This window comes from Oreochromis aureus, linkage group 3 (genome assembly GCF_013358895.1).
Source record: "Oreochromis aureus strain Israel breed Guangdong linkage group 3, ZZ_aureus, whole genome shotgun sequence".
Classification (NCBI taxonomy): domain Eukaryota; kingdom Metazoa; phylum Chordata; class Actinopteri; order Cichliformes; family Cichlidae; genus Oreochromis; species Oreochromis aureus.
Genome location: NC_052944.1, coordinates 38,561,624 through 38,581,154, shown reverse-complemented (window position 1 = coordinate 38,581,154; position 19,531 = coordinate 38,561,624). Strand labels below are relative to the sequence as shown.

The 19,531-nt window shown below is 38.6% G+C and overlaps 1 protein-coding gene and 1 long non-coding RNA gene across 3 annotated transcripts; one reads left to right on the top strand and one right to left on the bottom strand.

Annotated features, from left to right (window-relative positions):
- Window positions 1–803: 803 nt before the first annotated feature.
- Window positions 804–2,797, top strand: LOC116318488 (myelin-oligodendrocyte glycoprotein-like). 2 transcript variants are annotated; one of them, XM_039601971.1, is made up of 4 exons: window positions 804–1,041; window positions 1,524–1,901; window positions 2,052–2,132; window positions 2,447–2,647. In XM_039601971.1, exons 1-4 carry the CDS (start codon window positions 954–956, stop codon window positions 2,623–2,625), a joined length of 726 nt encoding a protein of 241 aa, XP_039457905.1. In that variant the 5' UTR covers window positions 804–953; the 3' UTR covers window positions 2,626–2,647. The 2 variants fall into 2 exon arrangements, with proteins under 2 accessions (XP_039457905.1, XP_031593364.2); XM_031737504.2 differs by lacking the exon at window positions 804–1,041 and adding an exon at window positions 2,664–2,797 and having other exon boundaries at window positions 1,052–1,901; window positions 2,447–2,562.
- Window positions 1,653–7,178, bottom strand: LOC120434247. The gene is made up of 5 exons (XR_005609019.1): window positions 7,022–7,178; window positions 6,450–6,522; window positions 3,491–3,595; window positions 2,602–2,704; window positions 1,653–1,777 (listed from the first exon to the last, which is right to left on the bottom strand). It is a non-coding gene; the product is annotated as an uncharacterized LOC120434247 (long non-coding RNA).
- Window positions 7,179–19,531: the final 12,353 nt, after the last annotated feature.

The following is a 19,531-nucleotide window of genomic DNA, read 5'->3' as shown; positions in this document are numbered from 1 at the left end:
TGCAAAGCAACTGCAACATTCAGTTCTGTTAAAAAGAATTAGAACAATTACAATCTCATAGAGAAACATTAGAGCTGAGTGCAAGTCAAAAAGCACCTGACTAGCTAACGAGTATTAGCTTAGCATGCTAACTAAAAATGCTACTCGTGAATAAAGTTACTACCCATGCATCAAAATGCCTGTAACTTTCAGGATACATGCTAGTACTGCTTACAATCAAAATACATGTTGACGGTTACCACTATAAGAATGTTTTCATTAGTACACATACAAAATTGACAACAGTATCGCTCACAAGCACCTACCACCAGCTTGAGAGTATTTTCCTTTGCTGAGGCATGCGCTGTGCAGCAATTTGGAACCTTAACAGTTGCAGTTGCGGTATTTGTCCACCAGGTGGCTCCAACTACTCACAAAGCACATCAATTTTGAGGAAATTCATTAAGCTATTTTCTAACTCTGTTACACCAGGACGCTGAAGAGGATAAGGTGTAAAGAGAGGAAATGTGTGTACGTGTTACACTGAACACACAGTTACAAACATTTCTAACAGCAGAAGTAGAGCGACGAAACAGAAATCAGTAGGAAGCCACAGCACCTGCCCCGCCCCCCACGCGCGCGCTTCTCTGTTTACTTTCACTTTCAGACTCAGCTGCACTTGAAGCGCATTCAGATCTGTAACGGAAGAAGTGTTCTCGTCTCCATGAAGAATACAATAGCGATCAGTTAATGAAGCTTCTGTCTGAACAGGTAAGCTGCGTCTTCGCTGTGGTTCAGCTTTTGGTGTGTGGTTAAAAAAAAAAAAAAAAAAAAAAAAGGTGTACGGAGGGAGAGAGGGGCGGAGTAAGAACAGACTGACCGACATTTATCAGCTGCTGTGACTCAGTGTCTGACTCAAACTGCCGTTAAACTTGACTGAAGAAGAAAAAGAAAAAGTCTGACTCTCACAGTAGATGGATGTAGCAGACTTCAGGTTCAGTGTGTCTCTTAGAGCTTTAAACCTCATCTTTATGCTGTTTTCCGCTCTCACACCTGTTGAAGGTAAGATTTCACTGCAATATGAGTCTAGTTTTCAAGCTTTAATTCACATTAGTTGCGTCTGGACTGATGACTGATGCGCTGTCACCGTGTTTACACTCTAGTTTATACGCAAATATAGAAATAATGATGAAGCAAGTGATTTAAAACCATGATCAAAGTCAGTGATGATGTAGCACCAGTCTGAAAGTGTTATACTGGTAGAAAACGTGTAGTGTATATTGCTTTTGTGTGTATTTGCTTTAGATTTTTTCTAAACTGGATAGCGTAGTGATGACAATATTTGCCTTTGGAACTTGTTAGTTCCTAACCAAAGCAAACCACAATTTCCTCAAAAGAGATGGGAAAAAAAACTCTTGTTGATCTTTTGTTGATCTTGGACTCATTTTATTTTCTTATTCTTTGCAGCTCTGCCTTTTCTTTTTCTGAATCATGTTTTAAATTGTCATACTTTTCAGCAGAATGTGTTTATTTCTCCTCCTCAGCTCAGTTTCATGTGGTCGGGTCTCGTCAGCCTATCATAACCAATCCAGGTGATGACGTCATCTTGCCGTGTTATGTAGAGCCAAAGATTAACGTGGCAGGACTGACGGTGGAGTGGTCGAGGCCCGATCGTCGTCCTGACCCCAACGACCATCTGAGCCGAGTGGAATATGTTCATCTATACAGGCACAACAGGGAGATGACTGACATGAAGCTCCCATCGTACTTCGGGAGGACGGCGTTGTTCAAAGACGGCCTGAGAGAAGGAAACATCTCACTAAGAATCACTAATGTGACACAAGAAGATGAAGGAAGATACAGATGTTTCGTCCCAAAGTTAAAGAGTCAAACAAAGTCTTCAATTGTTCATCTGATTGTTGGTGAGTTGGACTAAAAAGAGTCTTGTTTGGTTTCAAACTTGCCTTAAAGACTAGCATACTTTTTATTTTACCTTAATTTTGCTCATTAAAGAATATTTGAATATATTGTAAATAATTTAAAATCTTCTGTTCTGCCAAATTTAAATTCAGCTAAAACGGTGACAACAGAGACACCACTGCATCCTGAAACTCTCCAAACTCCTGATCTGGCAGAAGAGTTTCACAGTAAAGGTGAGAACATGAGGAACAAATGAAGACCATTAAAAAGTCTCTCTCTCACTGAGTGCTGCCTCTCTGTATAGTCCTTTACACGTGCAGCTCTTATTTTGAAGCACATACAGGAAGTGTAGTGTAATACCCTTAAGCAGTTCTGTTTTATGTTTTCTGCCCTGGGAATTCTGGGACTTGAAGTGTTAAAGTGACCATCAGGACTTGTATTTCAGTAATTCTAACTTTATTTCAATGTTATGTAACTTCTGTGCTTGATAGTTTAATACATGTGACATTCATGTTGTGTCTCATCTGTGCTTGGTTGTTCCTGGCAGGTGGTTTGTCCCGTCGGAGCCGACTGATCCCACTTGTGGTTTTCTGTGGGTTTATTCTGCTCTGTGTCGCAGTCGCAGGATGCTGGTTCACTGAGTCAAAGCGTCAAAAAACAGAAGTATGTAAAAGACTTAAATCTTTGGGTTTATGCATTTACCTCATGGCTGAAGGATGGAAATGAAGGAAAACTGTTTGTGTGTCTGTTCTTTCCTACTCCAGCTTGCAAGTGCGGCTTTGTAGGTGCCTTACTCTTGGACACACTGGAAACATTAACAGAGGCAAAAGCATCACCCACTTCACTTGGCCGTTAATTTTTTGTTTAAGGATTCAAAGCATTGACTTTTCCAGCCTCATGTGGACACAGTGGCTTTGCAGCAGGAGGATTTCACAATGTCCTGTAATTTGTTTGGAGTCACGCTGAACCCCAGGTTTAAACAAGACAGTTGAAATACAGAAACAACAATCATCATTTGTGCCAAAGTTGACTTCTGGGATCAAACTTCAAAAACATGAAGTGGTCTGCTGTAAAGCAGAAGTCCAAAAAATCTTTTGTGACTGTTGGACAAAATCTTCTGTCCAATTTAGTTGAATGTGAGGAAATCTGCAAATCTGTAAGAGCTTGCATTTTTTTTTTTTTTTTTTTTTTTTTTTAAATTACATTTAAAAATAAAGGCAGGTCTCTTTCAAATTTTGCTGTTTGCCATTTATGAGGTATGAACTTTAATGTTTCCACACTTGATTCTTATGACTCAGAAATCATTTTTAAACTACAGTTCATGCAGTACATACTCAATTTCCCACAGGAACCCACCCGAGTGATTATTAAAGTTTTATCAAATCTAATCTAAATGTAACAAAACCTTGATACACCTTTAGCAGCAGGTTTAGTGATAGCATGGGGAATTCCAAATTATTTATCTGGTTTATTTACTTTTCCTTCAACCTCTGCCAATGGTCTTAGAATTAATTCAGGCTTGCATAAACTTGTTTCCAGTCATACACTTGCCATCAGCATTCAATAGCAGAATTCAACCTAAAACACTGACCTTGAGTAGTAATCTCCATCTTTTGATTGCAGGCGTGACTTCTTCAGCTTTTCTCATCAGGATGTGGGAGGGAATCAAGCATCTGGTTCATTCACCTGCTTAAGACTTTTAGGAAGAGATCACTGTGTTTGTTCCTTTTATTGTCTCAGTCTTACTTTGTTTTTTGTCTCTCAGTTTGACTTTTAACAAAAGTGGCCAAATCACTGAGATGCAATCCTTAAGAATTTGCCTTTGTTTTCTTAGCTGGTGATCAAGAATAAGAAAACAGAGAACTGTGGGATTAATTAACAGTGGGGATGGCCCACAGAAAACCTCACTGAAACCTGCCTTCTTACATACAGGCCTCACAGTAGTTTTACACTTACAATACCTTCATCAACCCACAAAACCCTTGCTTTGGGTTTTCTATGAGCAAGCTGTGCGTACACAGTGTAGTCAGTCTCTCGGCACTTGTGTGAAACAATTGGGGGTTTTCCCTATCCACACAGCCTCATAGTTCACCCACATCGACTGTCCTGTATCTTTAGTCAGCTCAAGTGTCCAAGAGTGCCGTTAGTGCCAGTAGATAACCTGTGTTTTAAAGTTGCTAATCAAAGTTCAGAAGTTGAAGCTTCACCACCAGCTTATTTGAATCAACAGTTAATGTTCAGCAGCCAAAACTCTCAGACTTGAGCTACCTATCCCAATGACTAGCCTGACCCTGGTTTCTGGTTGTGGTAGCGTTCTCCGGTCTCTCTGGGATGTGAGTGTATGACAGACTACTAGGGATGCACCGATCCCGATACTGGTATCGGGTATTGGGGCCGATACTGTAAAATGTGTGCGTACTCGTACTCGTAAAAGTCAACCGATACTTATGTAGCCCGGATGGGAATTTGGGAGTAGATAATCATAATTCCCATGGACTTGAACGCCACATAAGGTGTTCACAGTTCACAGAAGAGAACGGCATGGAGAGATGCACGAGGTTAGCTGAACCAAAGTGAGAGACTCGGCTAGTTTTACTGAGGTTAACTTGCACAAAAGAGTGTGTGACTAGAAAGCTAACTGTGTGAGAGCTTCGCAACAGAGTGTGGGTGAAGTGACTTTTTGTTTCAATGGTCGCACCACCGTCCGTGGAAAACTGTGTTTCCAGCCATGACCGCTGAGGCTAAAGGCTAGCCCGGACTGCTTGGCTGCGCCACGGAGGCAACTGCTATGGACTGTCGGAGAGCTGGACAGTGACTGGCTAACGCGCTGTAGCAGAGACAGCATCGGTCCGCAGGGAGTGGATTTAGTGTGGGACTGGTGAATGGCGACCTACCGAGCAACGGAACTGTAAGTCAGACTTTTGTGGTCTTACTGGGGAGAAGAGGATTTTTCTCCATCGTCCGGCGTGAGCAGCAAACAGGCCTGCAACAAGTGTGAATGTGAGTGTGTGGAGCCCATGTGTGAATATTGTATGTTTAGTGGATTTATATAACGTGTTTTGGAGTGTATATTAGTGAGTCACTTACCAAAAGGTGATAACATAAGTTGGGTTGTTTAATATAATTTGAAAGGGAATTATTTCATTTATACAGTGTATTTCATTTGGTTAAGGAATTGGAATATCAATATCATAAAAAAGGGATGTGTTGTACAGTATTTGTCTCTGCCCTTACGTTCAGTAAACGTTTCGTTTGTGTTAAAGAGTTGTGTGGGGTCGTTTCTTTACTACCGGTTAAGTTTAACTTGTGTGTGGTAGAAGTATCGGTTTTTGTACTCGGTATCGGCAAGTACTCCGATCCAAGTATCGGTATCGGATCGGTTTGAAAAAATTGGTATCGTTGCATCCCTACAGACTACAGTTTCTCTTAAAATGTCTTCTAACAACTTTTTTACTCAGTCTCTAAACAGTCCTCGGGTCAACACCAAAGTACCAAAAAGGAACCAGTATTACCCTTCACAAGTTGCCATAATAACTACAGTAACGTAAATGTTACACATAAAATTGAAAGGTGAGGTAAGTGATAAAGAATTCATTAAAAATGTTATAATCTCAAACATGTAAAATCAACAAAATATTGCAAAACCTGAAACAGCTCTGATGGAGCTCAGAGTTCATTAACTGAAGGGCAGTTTTTGTTACAAACAGTTCTACCACATAAATCTAGACTAACAGCCGACCTGTTATGTGTACGACCCTGCGTTACTTGATAGTTGGTAACCACCGTAAAACCACATGTCACTTAGGGAGTTTAGTCATTTTATAAAATAAAAAAGGTAATGTGAGCATTTGCGTAGGTGGCACAGTGACTCATTTCATTAATACAAATGCAACTGTTAAGAACTACAGCCGTGACACTTTGATCTCAAGCGATATCAGGTTTACACCTTAATGAGTAATAATAAGACAATTTTGGGCAGCACAAAGTGTAAAAGTTCTGCAAGCACTGCAAATGATCCAAAAAGTCACCGACATCAACTGCTCATTCCTTCTGTTTATTGATCAAACTAATGATATTCTATTTTTACACAAAATTTAGATTTTTTAAAATTAAATGCTCTTTTAGAGGAAGCTTTTATTGTGAAACAAATGTAGGCACTTGTACAAAACTCTTGTGTAACGCGGTAAAGGACCAGGGCGCCTGACTGCAGCTTCATAGATAATGAGCTACCAGAAGTAGTTTCAACTATGGAGCCCGAGTGTGTGAATAAAACACAGAAAACCAAAATAGAGCTCAAAAAATATATATATTATGTATGTTATGAGAAATGTATAGACAGATGTACAAAAAAAAAAAAAGAAAAGAAAAAGAAGATATAACCATATATATCACAAACAAAAATAATGTTGACAATACAAAACAGCTTATTAAGTTCCAAAAGGAGGTGGGATGTTGTTTAGTCCGGTATGACAAATCTAGTTTTATTCCATTGACCTGTGATAGGTCATGTGTCAACAGTTCGATTCAATCCATAGAATTACAAGTCCTACCGCAATGCAGGGGTGGTTGGGTGGCTCGCCATCCCGCGCTGATCAGGGCTGATCGCGGGGGGGGGGACCTGACCTAAACAAGGTCAAAAACATAAATTATCATTCACAGAAGAAAATGAAACAGCATTCTACTGCTATGACAAAATGAATAAATAAATCCATAAATAACAAAGTCAAGTAATTAATGCCATATTTTATACAACAATCAATACACCAAAAACCAAACAAAGCATAACACATTTAATCACAGGTGTTGCGCAACAAAGTCAATAATCTAAATGAATTTAACTCAATGCAAAAGTCTCATAGGCCGTTTTGGCATTTAATCAGAAAAGTAACAAAAAACATCCAAAACGGACAAAACTACAAAAATCAAATCACTCGTTCAACCTTTGATACGTTAATTCAACATTCGGCCATAGTGGAATAAACAAAAACAATAATATTCGATAAATAAAACCAGTAATTGCACTTACTGTCACTAGCCTAGCATTAGCTTACCGGCGTTTTAGAATGCGCGACCGCGGCGCCGCATTTTCATTCATTGTGAACAAACAAAACAAACAACTCACCGTTGAGTCGATTGTGAGGTGGTGTAAAGATGAATGAATCGGCCGGGCTATTGCACGCTGTCAACTAGTATGCAGTGTAAAATTTGTCAATATCTGACAAGTACGCCAACCACAGGGAAAACAGCAGCCAGAGGAGCAAGGGACATGCAGCTGATTGACCCGGAACTTATACGGGGTTCATTCCCGCCACAATAAAGGGACTGGCGGAAGTGGGGTTAGAAGTTACCATGGTTACACTTGTGTCAGAGAATAAGTGAGGGACAGAGAGAGCTGGAGAAGAAATATATGACAGGGAAAGAATGGGAAAAGGGAGAAAGACGATCCAAGCAGAGAGCAGGCGATGTGAAGATGATGTTGTGGATGATGAAGATGGTGAAAAAGGCAGAAATGATTTCAAGAGCTGTACATGTGAAGCTAACGTTTGATCATGTGAGCAGTTATAACCAGTGTTGGTCAAGTAACTTGAAAAAAGTAATTAGTAATTAATTACTGATTAGTAATCCCGTTACTTTACTGATTACCTATTTTCAAAAGTAATTAGTTACTTTTTAAAAACATGATACACAACCTGAATAGGTAATAAAGCGATAGATCTTTCAATTCTATTTTTCTGCATAATCCATCATCTAAAATGAAATCAAATGAAAAAGTCTCTTTCAAAAATTGTTTTATTAGTTTCAATCTTTTAATTTTATGCACATTGCAACGAGAAAAAATGAAATTATATACAACAGTCTTTGACTGGAAGAAATTGTTTAACATTTAAAACTATTTTCTGCACATTCCAGCATATAAAATAAAATAGTTTTTGTGTTTACACTTAGTCTTTCAAATTGACCCAAGTAAAACACAGCAGAAAATAAATAAAATCAAAAACTCAGCAGCACTAAGTCCTGTTGCTCTTAAATCTGTTTTCACCTGTTTAGCAGGAGTGGGGCGGGTGGAGGTTTGCACTGGTGCAGGTGAGCCACAGCGGTCATGTCAGTGTCCCCCCACTGACAAATACAGTCAGTGTTTCTTTATGAATGTCACATTCCTGTGGCAGCGTTCTAGGTATGTGCTGAGAAGTTTCGGGGTTTTTTTCACTGTAGAAAGAAGTTTTCTTCCCACGCAGTGAACAGCGGACGCTAATGTTTTTGTCACTTTTTATGAAATCAAACTCAAAGTAAGGTCAGTACTTCCACGCTTTAAACGCTGCATGGTCGTGCTCTCTTTCGCACTCGATATATTATCCATTGTTGATCTGCACACGTCTGTTTCCACGGACGTCGCACGCGCTTCCATCATGGTCATGAGACACTCTTGCAAACAAAATCAAGGTTTAGTACCACAGTAACGCAGTGTGCTCACGGGAAAGTAACAGTAATCTAATTACTCTTTTGCAATAGTAATCCCTTACTTTACTCGTTACTTGAAAAAGTAATCGGATTACAGTAACACATTACTTGTAATCCACGATCATTGATCGCAGCTTTAACCACAGAGCCTTAGACCTCTGAACGGACTGTAACCTGTAGCTGTGTCGACAGGAAATGTGGTTTTGCAATAGAAAACATGGGGGTGTAGTTGCTTCTTAGTGTGAAGTTTCGGAGGAAAAATTCCATTTCTAAAAGTAGAAATTAACTCTTTTACCAAATAAAACAATCTGTCTGATAAAATTTACTTGTATCGGCAAAACCCCCAAATTTCCGATCACTTAACAATGCCAGAAAAACAAAATTTAATTTTAAATAATTAAGTTTACTAGAGGTATTCCCCCTTAAAGTTGGGAAAGTTTGTGCGTTTGTCACCTCCTTACATCAATTACAGCAAAATCCATCAGACACAACATTTTCAGTAGAGCCCTTTCACTCTACGGTGCTTTTTATGAGTTAATGTAGATCTTCAAATGGACGTAACTGATGCGGAGGTTGTGGCTCAGGAGGTATGAGATCATCTGTTAATCGGACTATTGAATATTGGTTAGGATATCCTTGGGAAAGATGCTGAATCCCGAGTTGTGTTCTCTGCAGTGTGAATGTTAAAGAGAAAGCACTTAGATGAATGTGCATGTATGAATGTGTGAATGGGACATGTTGTGTGAAGTGCTGTGCGTGCTCAAGTTGAATAGAAAAGTGATGTAGTGTAAAAGAACCTGTTCATAGATGTATGATGTGCTGTGTCAGTGCAGGGTGAGATGGATGCAGAGGGCCAAAAGGCTGGTGACTCATGTTCATCAGTGCATCAGTTTCCTGTCTCCCTCTCATATTGAAATGACTAAAAATACTTTCGAAAACCTAATCAGGTAAACGTTGATGTTCCTCTTAATTATATGTGATTTTGATATGATGTTTATTTGTTTAGGGAAAAGTTTAGAATTAACACAAAGTGCTGAAAGGTTTTTATGAATTCATGGAAAGTCTGTGTGAAAAGATTTTGTTTATTATTCAAATATGCTTTGCTTGTGATTGTGTAAACTCTGAATGATGATTCACCCTGATAAACATGAAGCCTTGCCTATGCTTATCAAATGCCTGTGAAGACAAGTTCCTGTGTAAAGAGGAACGGAAAATGCCACTTAAACAGATGTTTAGTATAGCACGGACAGAATGTTTAGTAAGATATGCATTTGTCAGTTAAGCAATCTATATTCTGAGAACAGGCGGAGACTGCCTCCGTTTGCTGTGTAACCTACATGCCTATATAACCTGCAATAAAGAAGTGTACTGGTGTGACTCTCTCTTGAGACGTTCACCCATGTACATGTGATTGATTATATTGTCTCACTGTGTCTCTGTTTTACTTTGGCAGCCTTCTATTTGGGAAATTTCCCCCGACAGTCTGTAACTGCACTGGGAAGTTCAACACCAGTGAGGGCTGTCTTCTTTTTTTTAAAAAAAAGAAATGCAAGACTTATTCTGAATTTAAATTACCAAACAAACAAATAAATCAATAACATAAACTTTAACAACTCACTTCCACAAAATATCACCAGAACATGATCAAAACGCAGTGATTTTGTGATTAATAAAATGTTTATTCAAATAAAGTTACAAACAATTCAACTATATAAGACTATAATTTAACAGCTCACCTGTCACATGTGTGAAAGAACACATTAAAAAATAAATCCATGTTATTTCAACAGCACTGTCAGGTTTTCTCTGTGTGCTAATGTTCATCCACTACTTCTTAAACATTAATATTAATATTTCAGTTTCAGTATTTGTAATGTGGGGTAGTTTTGTTGACTACTCGCCGGCGTGGGTGGCTCAAAGCTGCAAAATCTTTGTGTTCAGCTCCCGCTCTTTCCTGAGTCTTCACTCTCACATTCATCTTCCTGCTTGTAAACAATGCTGCTACTTTACAAAAACAGAACAGAGGAGAGGAGAAAGAAGAGGGTCCCGATACAAAGCACATAAATGGTGGTTATTGCAGGCAGTCACTTTAATTTTTTATAAAGACCTGATGTAGTTTGCCGTGTTTTGGGATTTCAGTTTTGTCTCTTCTCAGAGGTTGGTTCAGCATGGAAACAATGACATATCCTGTGATATTACGTGGCATCCAGTAAGATGACCAGTAATGTCCTCATTTACAGACTTGGCACCGTGACTTCATTAAAACGAGTATGCCCAGGACCTGACCGTAAAAGATGATTTGTCTTCTTGTGAAGATGGTCAACAGGCAGAGATGATTATAAGATTTGCAGTTAAAGCTAATCTAACATTTGATCATGTGAGCAGTTATTGCTGACTAATATCCCTATGCATGTGTGATCATGGGCTCTCTAGCTGTTTCTAGGAATGAGGTTTGCAGTGGGCCGCATGGGGGTGTAGCCTCACTCAAAAACCAGAAACTTGTTACCTTTTAGTGACACGTTTCAGGATTTTAATCTACCAGCCAACTGTGAAACAGGTCTGTTCTCTGTTAAATTGACTCATTCTTTAAAAACTGAATTTTGGGGTTTGTGTCTTAAAATTATTTTTTTCAAATATTTATATATATTATTTAGGTCTCAGGGACAGCAGTCTAAGCAGAGATGCCCACATCTCCACATTCATGAACAAGATGAAACTGAATCAGTGACTTAAAACCCTACAGACGGAGTACAACACCAACTGGGATCGAGTCAAACTTGCTAAGCATTGGAGCTCTTGCAATGGTTGTACAGGGACCAAATGGCTCGAAGCAATGGGTCAAACACCCCATATTCAATACGATCAAATGCCTTTTCCAGGTCCACAAATGCAAATTCTCACACACCTTCAAATATCCTAGAGAGGATAAAGAGCTGGTCCAGTGTTCTCCAACCAAGATGAAAACCACGTTTTCATCTTGAATGTGGAGATGTGGGCATCTCTGCTTAGACTGCTGTCGCTGGTTTTCATCTTTCATCTTTGGGGACTGAGAGAGTGAGTCAAGGTACTTTCCAACGTATGTCTCAGATCATTCATGATTGCGACTGATCTTTTTGTGAAGTTATCGGTGGTGAAAAGTTGATATGAAGTCATGGATAGTGTTTAATTGGTGGGGTCTTAATAAACTTATACCGGGCAGGAGAGACTGGTCCCTTGGTGTATTTCCTTTATTAGGGGTCCACTGAATTACTCTTCATTTGGCCCCTCAACCAGGACAGATTTTACTTTGGGAGAGCCTACCAGGGGCAACAAAATCCCCCGGGATCGCTGGCACACACAAACATATCTCTCCTTTTTTGCATTTGCCTCATGGTTGAAAGATGAAATAGAAAGAAAATTAAGTGTTACTGGCACCTGACCTAGGGAAAATTTGGACCAGCAGCAAGCAGCACACAGGCTAGAGAGCACTGCATACCCAGTTATAAAAAGAAACTGGATTAATAGAGAGGAAACCAACGTTTGGGTCTTGCTGAGGCCGCTCATTCATTTCTACACTGCACATGCTCGGGATACTGTAGCTATAGTCTCACTGGTAATTCCACACCAGTACAAGAGCACCATCTACTGACTGAACCTTCAGGGTGGGGTTTAGAAAGCCAAGCTCGCAACTAAGGAGAAGTTGTGGGTGTTTCAAAGGAATTTTTCTGTGACATTTTACAGGCTCCCAGTCTAACATAAGGCTAACACACAGAGACAATTAACCACACACTTTACACTAAGTTAAATACGTTAAAAATAGGTTTCTCTAATGGAGAATTCACCAGTTAGGACACGCCCCATGAGTAATGTTTACTCATGTATTTATAGATCGTGTTCAGACTCATATTCAGCTGGTTTCAAGACGCTTTAATTATTTTCTGCATTACTGTCATCTTAAAATGGGCGTAGGAGAGTTCAGTTACAGGATTTCTATCTCAACTCTAATGGTGGCCTTTCCGCTCCTGTTCATCTTCAGGCTTGCTCAAGGTAAGCTTTCACTAAGCTCCCTTTTTCAGTCATATTAAACACTGTTATTAAATGTCTTTTAGAAAATATCAGAGTCAGTTTATACTGAATATACTGAAGTTTTTTATTGCATTAGAAAGTTAAATAACAATGATACCATTTCGCTCTATTGCTCTTTTCATTTTTGGAAAATGCCAGATGTAACTTACTTTAATCGGTGTGTTTTTCTTCTCCTCAGGACAGTTTCATTTATTTTGCGCACGTCACCCAGTCAAGCCTACTCCAGGTGATGATGTCATCCTGCCGGGTCATGTGGCGTCAAAGTTAAATGTGGCAGGCCCGACCTCCACCCCGACCCCAAAAATCGCCTGAGCTGAGTGGAATATGTTCATCTTTACCAGCACAACATCGTACATCGGGAGGACGCCATTGTCCACAGACGGCCTGAGAAATAAGAATCACTAATGTGACACTAGAAGATGAAGGATGATACGAATGTTTCATCCCAAAGTTAAAGAGTCAAACAAGGTTTTCAGTTGTTTGTCTGATTGTTGGTGAGTTAAACCTAATGCCAAAAAATAGTAAACAAATTCAGTGCCTGAAATAATTTTGATAAAGGTATTCCAAATTTAGCAATTTTTTTTGCCCCACAAAAATATTAAAGTGTCTATTGACTATTGTGTTATAAAATCCTGAACTCTTCTCAGCTAAAAACAGGACAACAGAGATGCCACTCAGTCCCAAAGATGTCAAAACTCCTGCTCTGATGGAACAGATGGTTGCTAAAGGTGAGAAAATGAAAAAACAAACAAACAAAATAACACCTCCTTGAAAGAAACATGAACTTCTTTATCAACATATTTCAGATGTTATTTTTAAATAACATCTGAATATTAGTGAGATAATAGTGAGATTGCAAGTTTTTACTTTATTTTTTTTGTTTTTTTCACACTTTTAAATGAGTACGTACATTTTCATTATTTTATTGTCAGCAGGTAAGTCTGGCATTGTTACATGGCTGCATGGTCAGATTCATGAGGACACAGGATATAATGCATTAAGGATCATAGCTTCATGAACATCTTGATTATTTTTTTTTATCTAACTGAACACCAAATATTCATTTTCTGTCTGATGTTTTCCAGTTACTGTACATCTCATCTTTGATTTTTTCCTGGCAGGTTGTTTGTCCTGTTGGAGCCCACTTTGGAGCAGTTTTCTGTATGTTTATTCTCCTCTGTGCTGTAGTCTGAGGACACTGGTTCACTAAGTGAAAGCACCAAAACCGATAGAAAAGAAGTGATGATATGTGTAAAAGAAATATAAGTTTCTGAGCCACTTTATTATTTCCCTACAGGTCAATAAATTACTGCCACTCTTGGAGCTTTGCTGAAGGGAAGCTGAAAGGAAATCCCACATCTCTGTCATTCATTTGACAATTACAACGATCGGCTCCTACACAAGGGAAGGTTTCATCGTATGGACCGAAACAAACTGTATTCAGAAAGTTACAGAAAGCTGTTTGATTCTGAATTCATAAACTGTCTGATGCCTTACAGTGTGAGATGAGCTTCAGGATAAGCACATGACACTGAAAAAAGCAGCCATAGACTACATCAGTGATGTGCTGTTTCTTGGTAACTGATCAGGAGAAAGGTCATTTAGTATTAACTTCACTTTTCACACCTGGAAGACGAGAATAATTGTGAAGAAGGGGGCAGAAAACAGGTTTCTAAGTGCAAACAGGTGGAGCAGCCTGTGATGCTTGTGTAAGATATTCCATTCATGGTAAGCTTTGGTGTTTTTTTTCTTTCACATTTGCACAGGTCATTATTAGTCTGTTGCTATTTCATTAATGGAGTAGCAACAACATCTACATATATATCATAATAGAGCCCGGCCCGGGGTTATTAAGGGGGCACTGAATTGAATTGAATTCCATTTTATTTATATAGCGACAAATTACAACAGATTAGTTTGTAATTTATACTTTGAGACAGGATGTTTCTAGTTTTAGAGATATTATCCAAATATAAGAAAGCAATCCTACATATTTGTTTAATATGTGCACTGAAGGACATATCCTGGTCAAAAATAACACTGTGAGTCCTTACTGTCTTACTGGAGGCAAAGGGAAGAGAAAACCTGCACATTTTCCTCCCTGCCTAATGTTACCGTAGGTAGACCAAGTCTAAAAAAAAATGCGTAGTATCTAAAAATGTGTAATTTAGATTTGGTGGCAGCTGCCAGTTGAAACATCTGAGAGTCTGTGTTATGATCTGTTTTATTTTGTGTAACATCATTCATAAAAACTGTTAATTGAAACGAATCAAGTCCCGCTGCAGCTGAAGACTGTTTGATTTGTATTCATACTTTTTTATTATTTTAAGTATTTTTCTTAAGCTATTTATTATTTTCACATTTGCAATGTTCTGTTTTTCATTTTGTCCATTTAATCTCGTATATATAAATCTTAAAAAAAACAGCAACAATAACAAGAAAACAAAACACTTCCAGTGGGGCAGTTGAAGAAGAGGATGACAGATTGCTCAGTCTTTGTTTTTCAGCATGTATTGGCAGTGTACATAACGGAGTGTTGATTAACCTGTTCTGCTGCTTTGGATATAGCTGACTAATTGAAAAATGTACCTGATCTCACAAAAGTACTCCAGAATTACTTGACTAAGTCAGTCTCCTGCACCCCTTTCCTTTCACACGTGCAAATCAGAGTGAATATTCCTTAAACTTCTGTCTATTTTTATCTTCTTCTCCAAAACAATCTCAATGTAAATCTACATGCTGCGATCAGAGAGATGCCAATTTTTTTTCGTTGTTATTGTAATAGTGACAATAAAGAACTATTCTATTCGTTGAATAGTTCTATAAAAACTTAGTGTTTAAGTTTTTCATGCTCTTTTTTTAGTTGTGGGTCTCCTGCCAAAAAACTATATGACAGTTTACTGATTGTTTTAGGAATGAGTTTACCTCTTTCATATGGGTTTTGTAACTATAATGTTTAAAGGACACGTCTTGCATAAACACCTAATGTCTGTGAACGTTCTCAGTCATCCAGGTCATCATAGTCTTCAGTTCTGAAGAAGCTTGTTGGATGAGAGGTGAAACATCTTCGAGTAACTTAAAGAAGGCCAGACACCTTTCTTTCCAAGCTCCTTAGACAATAACATTTAACAAAACTTGAAACTTGAACTTCAACTGAAATGAAACAAATGAGAAATCTGAGGCTTCCACTTAAAGTCAGAATTTCCCAAAACCCTTCTGAAAAGAAAAGGGTTTGGATTACAAGGGGCCTCTCCTGTCTGAAGTAAGTTCTCCAACAGTTATGCATGATCAAGTAGTACAGAATAAGTTGTCGGCAAACTAACAAAGAAAATAAGCTCCCAGAACTGTGGCGCTTATTTCAAGTTGTCTAAGGCAGACATTTTTAAACTTTCAATGTGTAATGATAAATAAAATAAACTTAAATTGTTGTATTAAATGACATTTAGTGTTAAACTGAAATTTCAGTATTTACCCATGGAAATTAGTCAGAAAAATTGAATTCTCTGGGGTGTTCAGCCTGGAACCTGATCAAGCTGTCTCACCAGGTTAAACCTCTGGAGCATCATCTTTGATCTCTCTTGGTGTGCTTCTTGGCTCCGGTGTGTTCTCATCCCCACACTCCTCCAGGAAGAGTTCTTTAGCTTTTTCCATGCTGGTTCCACAGATTGCGTTGTTATAGGTCATGGTGCTGTCACTGAATTAGCTTGTATATGTTATTGAGCTTACATAGCCTGAAGCAAAACATCATTAGCCGCGGTAGCTCACTCCTCCACCTCCACCACCCTCTTTTCCACCCACTCTGCTTATCGTGTCCTTTAGATCTTTAGCAATTTTTTAAAATTTATTATAAAAAAAATTTCAGAAACACCTAACTTTGGTGGAGAAGGAGTCTTTGAAACCTTTCAAGTCTGTTTTCAGTTTGTGTTTTATGTTATTAGTTTTTCAACCTGTCCTGTTTTTATTGGTGTGTTGCTTCTTTGTTTACGACCAGTTTTCCCCTCCATTTGTGTAGTACACTGTCATAGTAATAATTTAGGTAATTTTGGGGATCTTTGGGCAACAGGTCTGGGAACTTTCACCATACATGTCTACCTGCCCTGCCTCCATACCGGAAGCCCGAATTTTGAATCTTTTTTTGTGACACTTTGATCGAATCTTATCTCCAAGTTGTTTTTTTTGTTTTGCCAAACTGACAGTTCACAAAGACCACAAACACATCAGATACTGATTGTGGTTGCAAGTAACATTTTTAGCTTTGGAGTGCATTTTTGGATTTTATAATGTGGATGTCATTTAGGTGTCACACTTCTTTTATCGGTGGTATGGTGATGCAGTGTTGCTAGCACTGTTGGATCAAATCCAGCCTGGGGTCTTTCAGTGTTTGCATGTTTCTCCCTTGTCTATGTGGGTTCTGTCTGGGTTCATCCCACAATCCATACACATGCTTGTGGTTAGTGTATTGTGTTTTTTATTTCCTTCTCTAGGATAAAGAAAGCAGTAGGTCAATTCAAGTTTAACAGATTTATTGTCTCAAGCAGTTCAAAGCAGTTCATGTACATGGATCTCTTTCTAGTTAGAAAACCACATTCTGCAGACTTTAGCCTGCCTTATTGGCACACAGGTTTGTCCAAACCTCTTGGCACTTTTCTTCTTCTCCATCGGTTGCAGCTTCACCTAGGAATGGAGACCTGCAAACACACACCCACAGACATTGGCCTGCCTCTCCCTAACCTGTTACCTAGTATCATGCGTCTGAGGCATCTCCAGCTGTGTTTTTTCCTGATTACTGGTTACAGTAGAGCACGTAGCTCCTTCTTGCCCTTAGTCTCATCCTTACTGATCTCTGGCTGTGTGCTTAGTGTCCTGTGTTGTATGTTGAAGTCCTTCGTTCTACTCTTTCCAGTTTTTAACAAATTCAGCCATAAAACATGAGGCAACACTGTCCAAGTCTCAATCTGACACGAGTGAGAAACATCAGGGAGGGCAACATGAGGGATCCCAGTTTGAGAAATGAATTCAGTTTGGATCAGTCGAAAAATACCATGGGTCATGGATTCAGTTATTTTTTTAAGTTCACTTTGTAAGAATCAGTGCTGAATCTGGACATGATCTCTCTAATCAGAATATAAATGTCTTGATCTGTATACCATACTCTAACTTTGGACAGCCCAACTCAGATAAGAAAACCCTTTTCACAGACTTTTTAAAACGGAGAAAAATCAGAAAGAGTAACAGTAGGGGAATGGGTTGACTAAAAACATCCACTAGGTGGAGCAGTTTAAAAAAAAAGTGGACAAAGGCAAGATCGGACCAATATTAGAACAGTAGGCCTATTTTAAAAAGCTGAACAGGGACGTAGAAGGGATCATTTAGAGCCACAGAGACGCGGTGTTTAGCATTTTTCATAAACACCGCGTCTCTGTGGCTTTTAAACCCCAAAATACACTGCGCCAAAAATTGGCCCACTCGAAGGATCGGGTCAGACTCACAAACCGTGCAATATAGTGTACGCTGTTAAGTGCCAGGAGGATTGCCAGGATTTATACACCAGGATAACCAAACAACCTCTGGTGAAGCGCATGGCACAACACAGAAGAGCTCAAAGTAAGTCTCAAAACTATTTATTGTTTATTGTACTTGTCATTTTTTTGCTGGTCATTTTTTTCCATTTCATGTCTTATACACATTATCATCCAAGCTTGGCAGTTGAAGAAGTGGATGACTCTGTTTCTGTTGTCAGCAGCGTATTGAGTAACCTGTTCTACCGCCTTGGATGAAGCTCAGAAAATGGAAAAGTAGAAAATGTACTCCATAATTACCTGACCAAGCTAGTCTCTTGCACTGTAGTACAGTTTCTGCTTTCACAAGCTGCCAGTAAAACTTCCTTAATATGTTTATTATGTGTGGATCTGTTTATAGAAACTGAGCAGACAGGGACTTCCCACTAATTTACTAATGATTAGCTCACTTCCTGTTTGATCTTTGCCTCTCCTTCTTCCCACTGTATCTGATTTCATTCAGATACTCAGAGCTCATCAACAGATCCTGTCAGGCTGTTTTTTTAATCAGGTTTTTAAAAATGTGGTTTTCATTTAATCATTGTTTCAACTGCATTTAAAACTCTTCTTCAATTTTACCATCTATATCTTCAAATCACTGAATTTATGCTTTGTACTTTCCCCCAAAACACTGACTCATCCACTTGTTTGGCTCAGGCTTTTCCATGTGAGAGGAAACTCAATCCACGTGTCTTAGAAATATCTTGTCATCATACTAATGAAAGCAAGTCATGACAAAGCTGTTTTTTCTATTGCATTGTTTTCAGTTTTTTTTCGGTGCCAAGTTTCTGTTGTTTTATTATTTCACCCTGAGTGTGTCATGTGCTAGTCAGGTGAATATAAATTTCTTGTACTTTCCCTGTAGCTCGCTGCAGCCCTCAAAGATGATGAATTATTTTGTAATAAAGTTGTTTAATATTTAATTTAAAAAGAGCAAATCTGTGGTCTAAATAAATAAGATATGTAAATATAAATGTTGTCCTTCCATCTTAATTTGGTGGTCTGTCAGAGTGAAGAACCACTTCACTGAATGAAAGTGCAAATACAGTTTCAGTCTGAAACCTCAGCTTGTGCGACATTTTAAGACAAATACAAAACAACTATTTAAATACTATTTCTTGCTCGACTCTAATGTCATGTGATGAAAAACTAAGACAGCACCAGATTTAATAGTAAGTTCATTTATTTACATGAAAAGGCGAGCTCTGCACCCTCACATCACTGTTTATTGAGGTCACTTCTAAGAGTCGCACTGATTTTGACAGTATAAAGTCACGTTTCTCACCTCTGAAGTATTTTTTCTAGTAAAAGATAAAAGGCTGAGACGGCAAGAGACTTTAATGAGACACAAACTGGCTTCACTTTTTAATTTTAATTTTTTCATTTTATTTTTACATCCAAATCACAGCAACAGCAGTTGCTTCAATGTGCTTTATACTGTAAGGTAAAGACTCTACAATAATACAAAAAAAACCCCTTTTCAGGTGGAACTACAATCTGTGAAATAATCATCATTTCACAGTGTGGCATGATTCTAAAATGGAAAACAA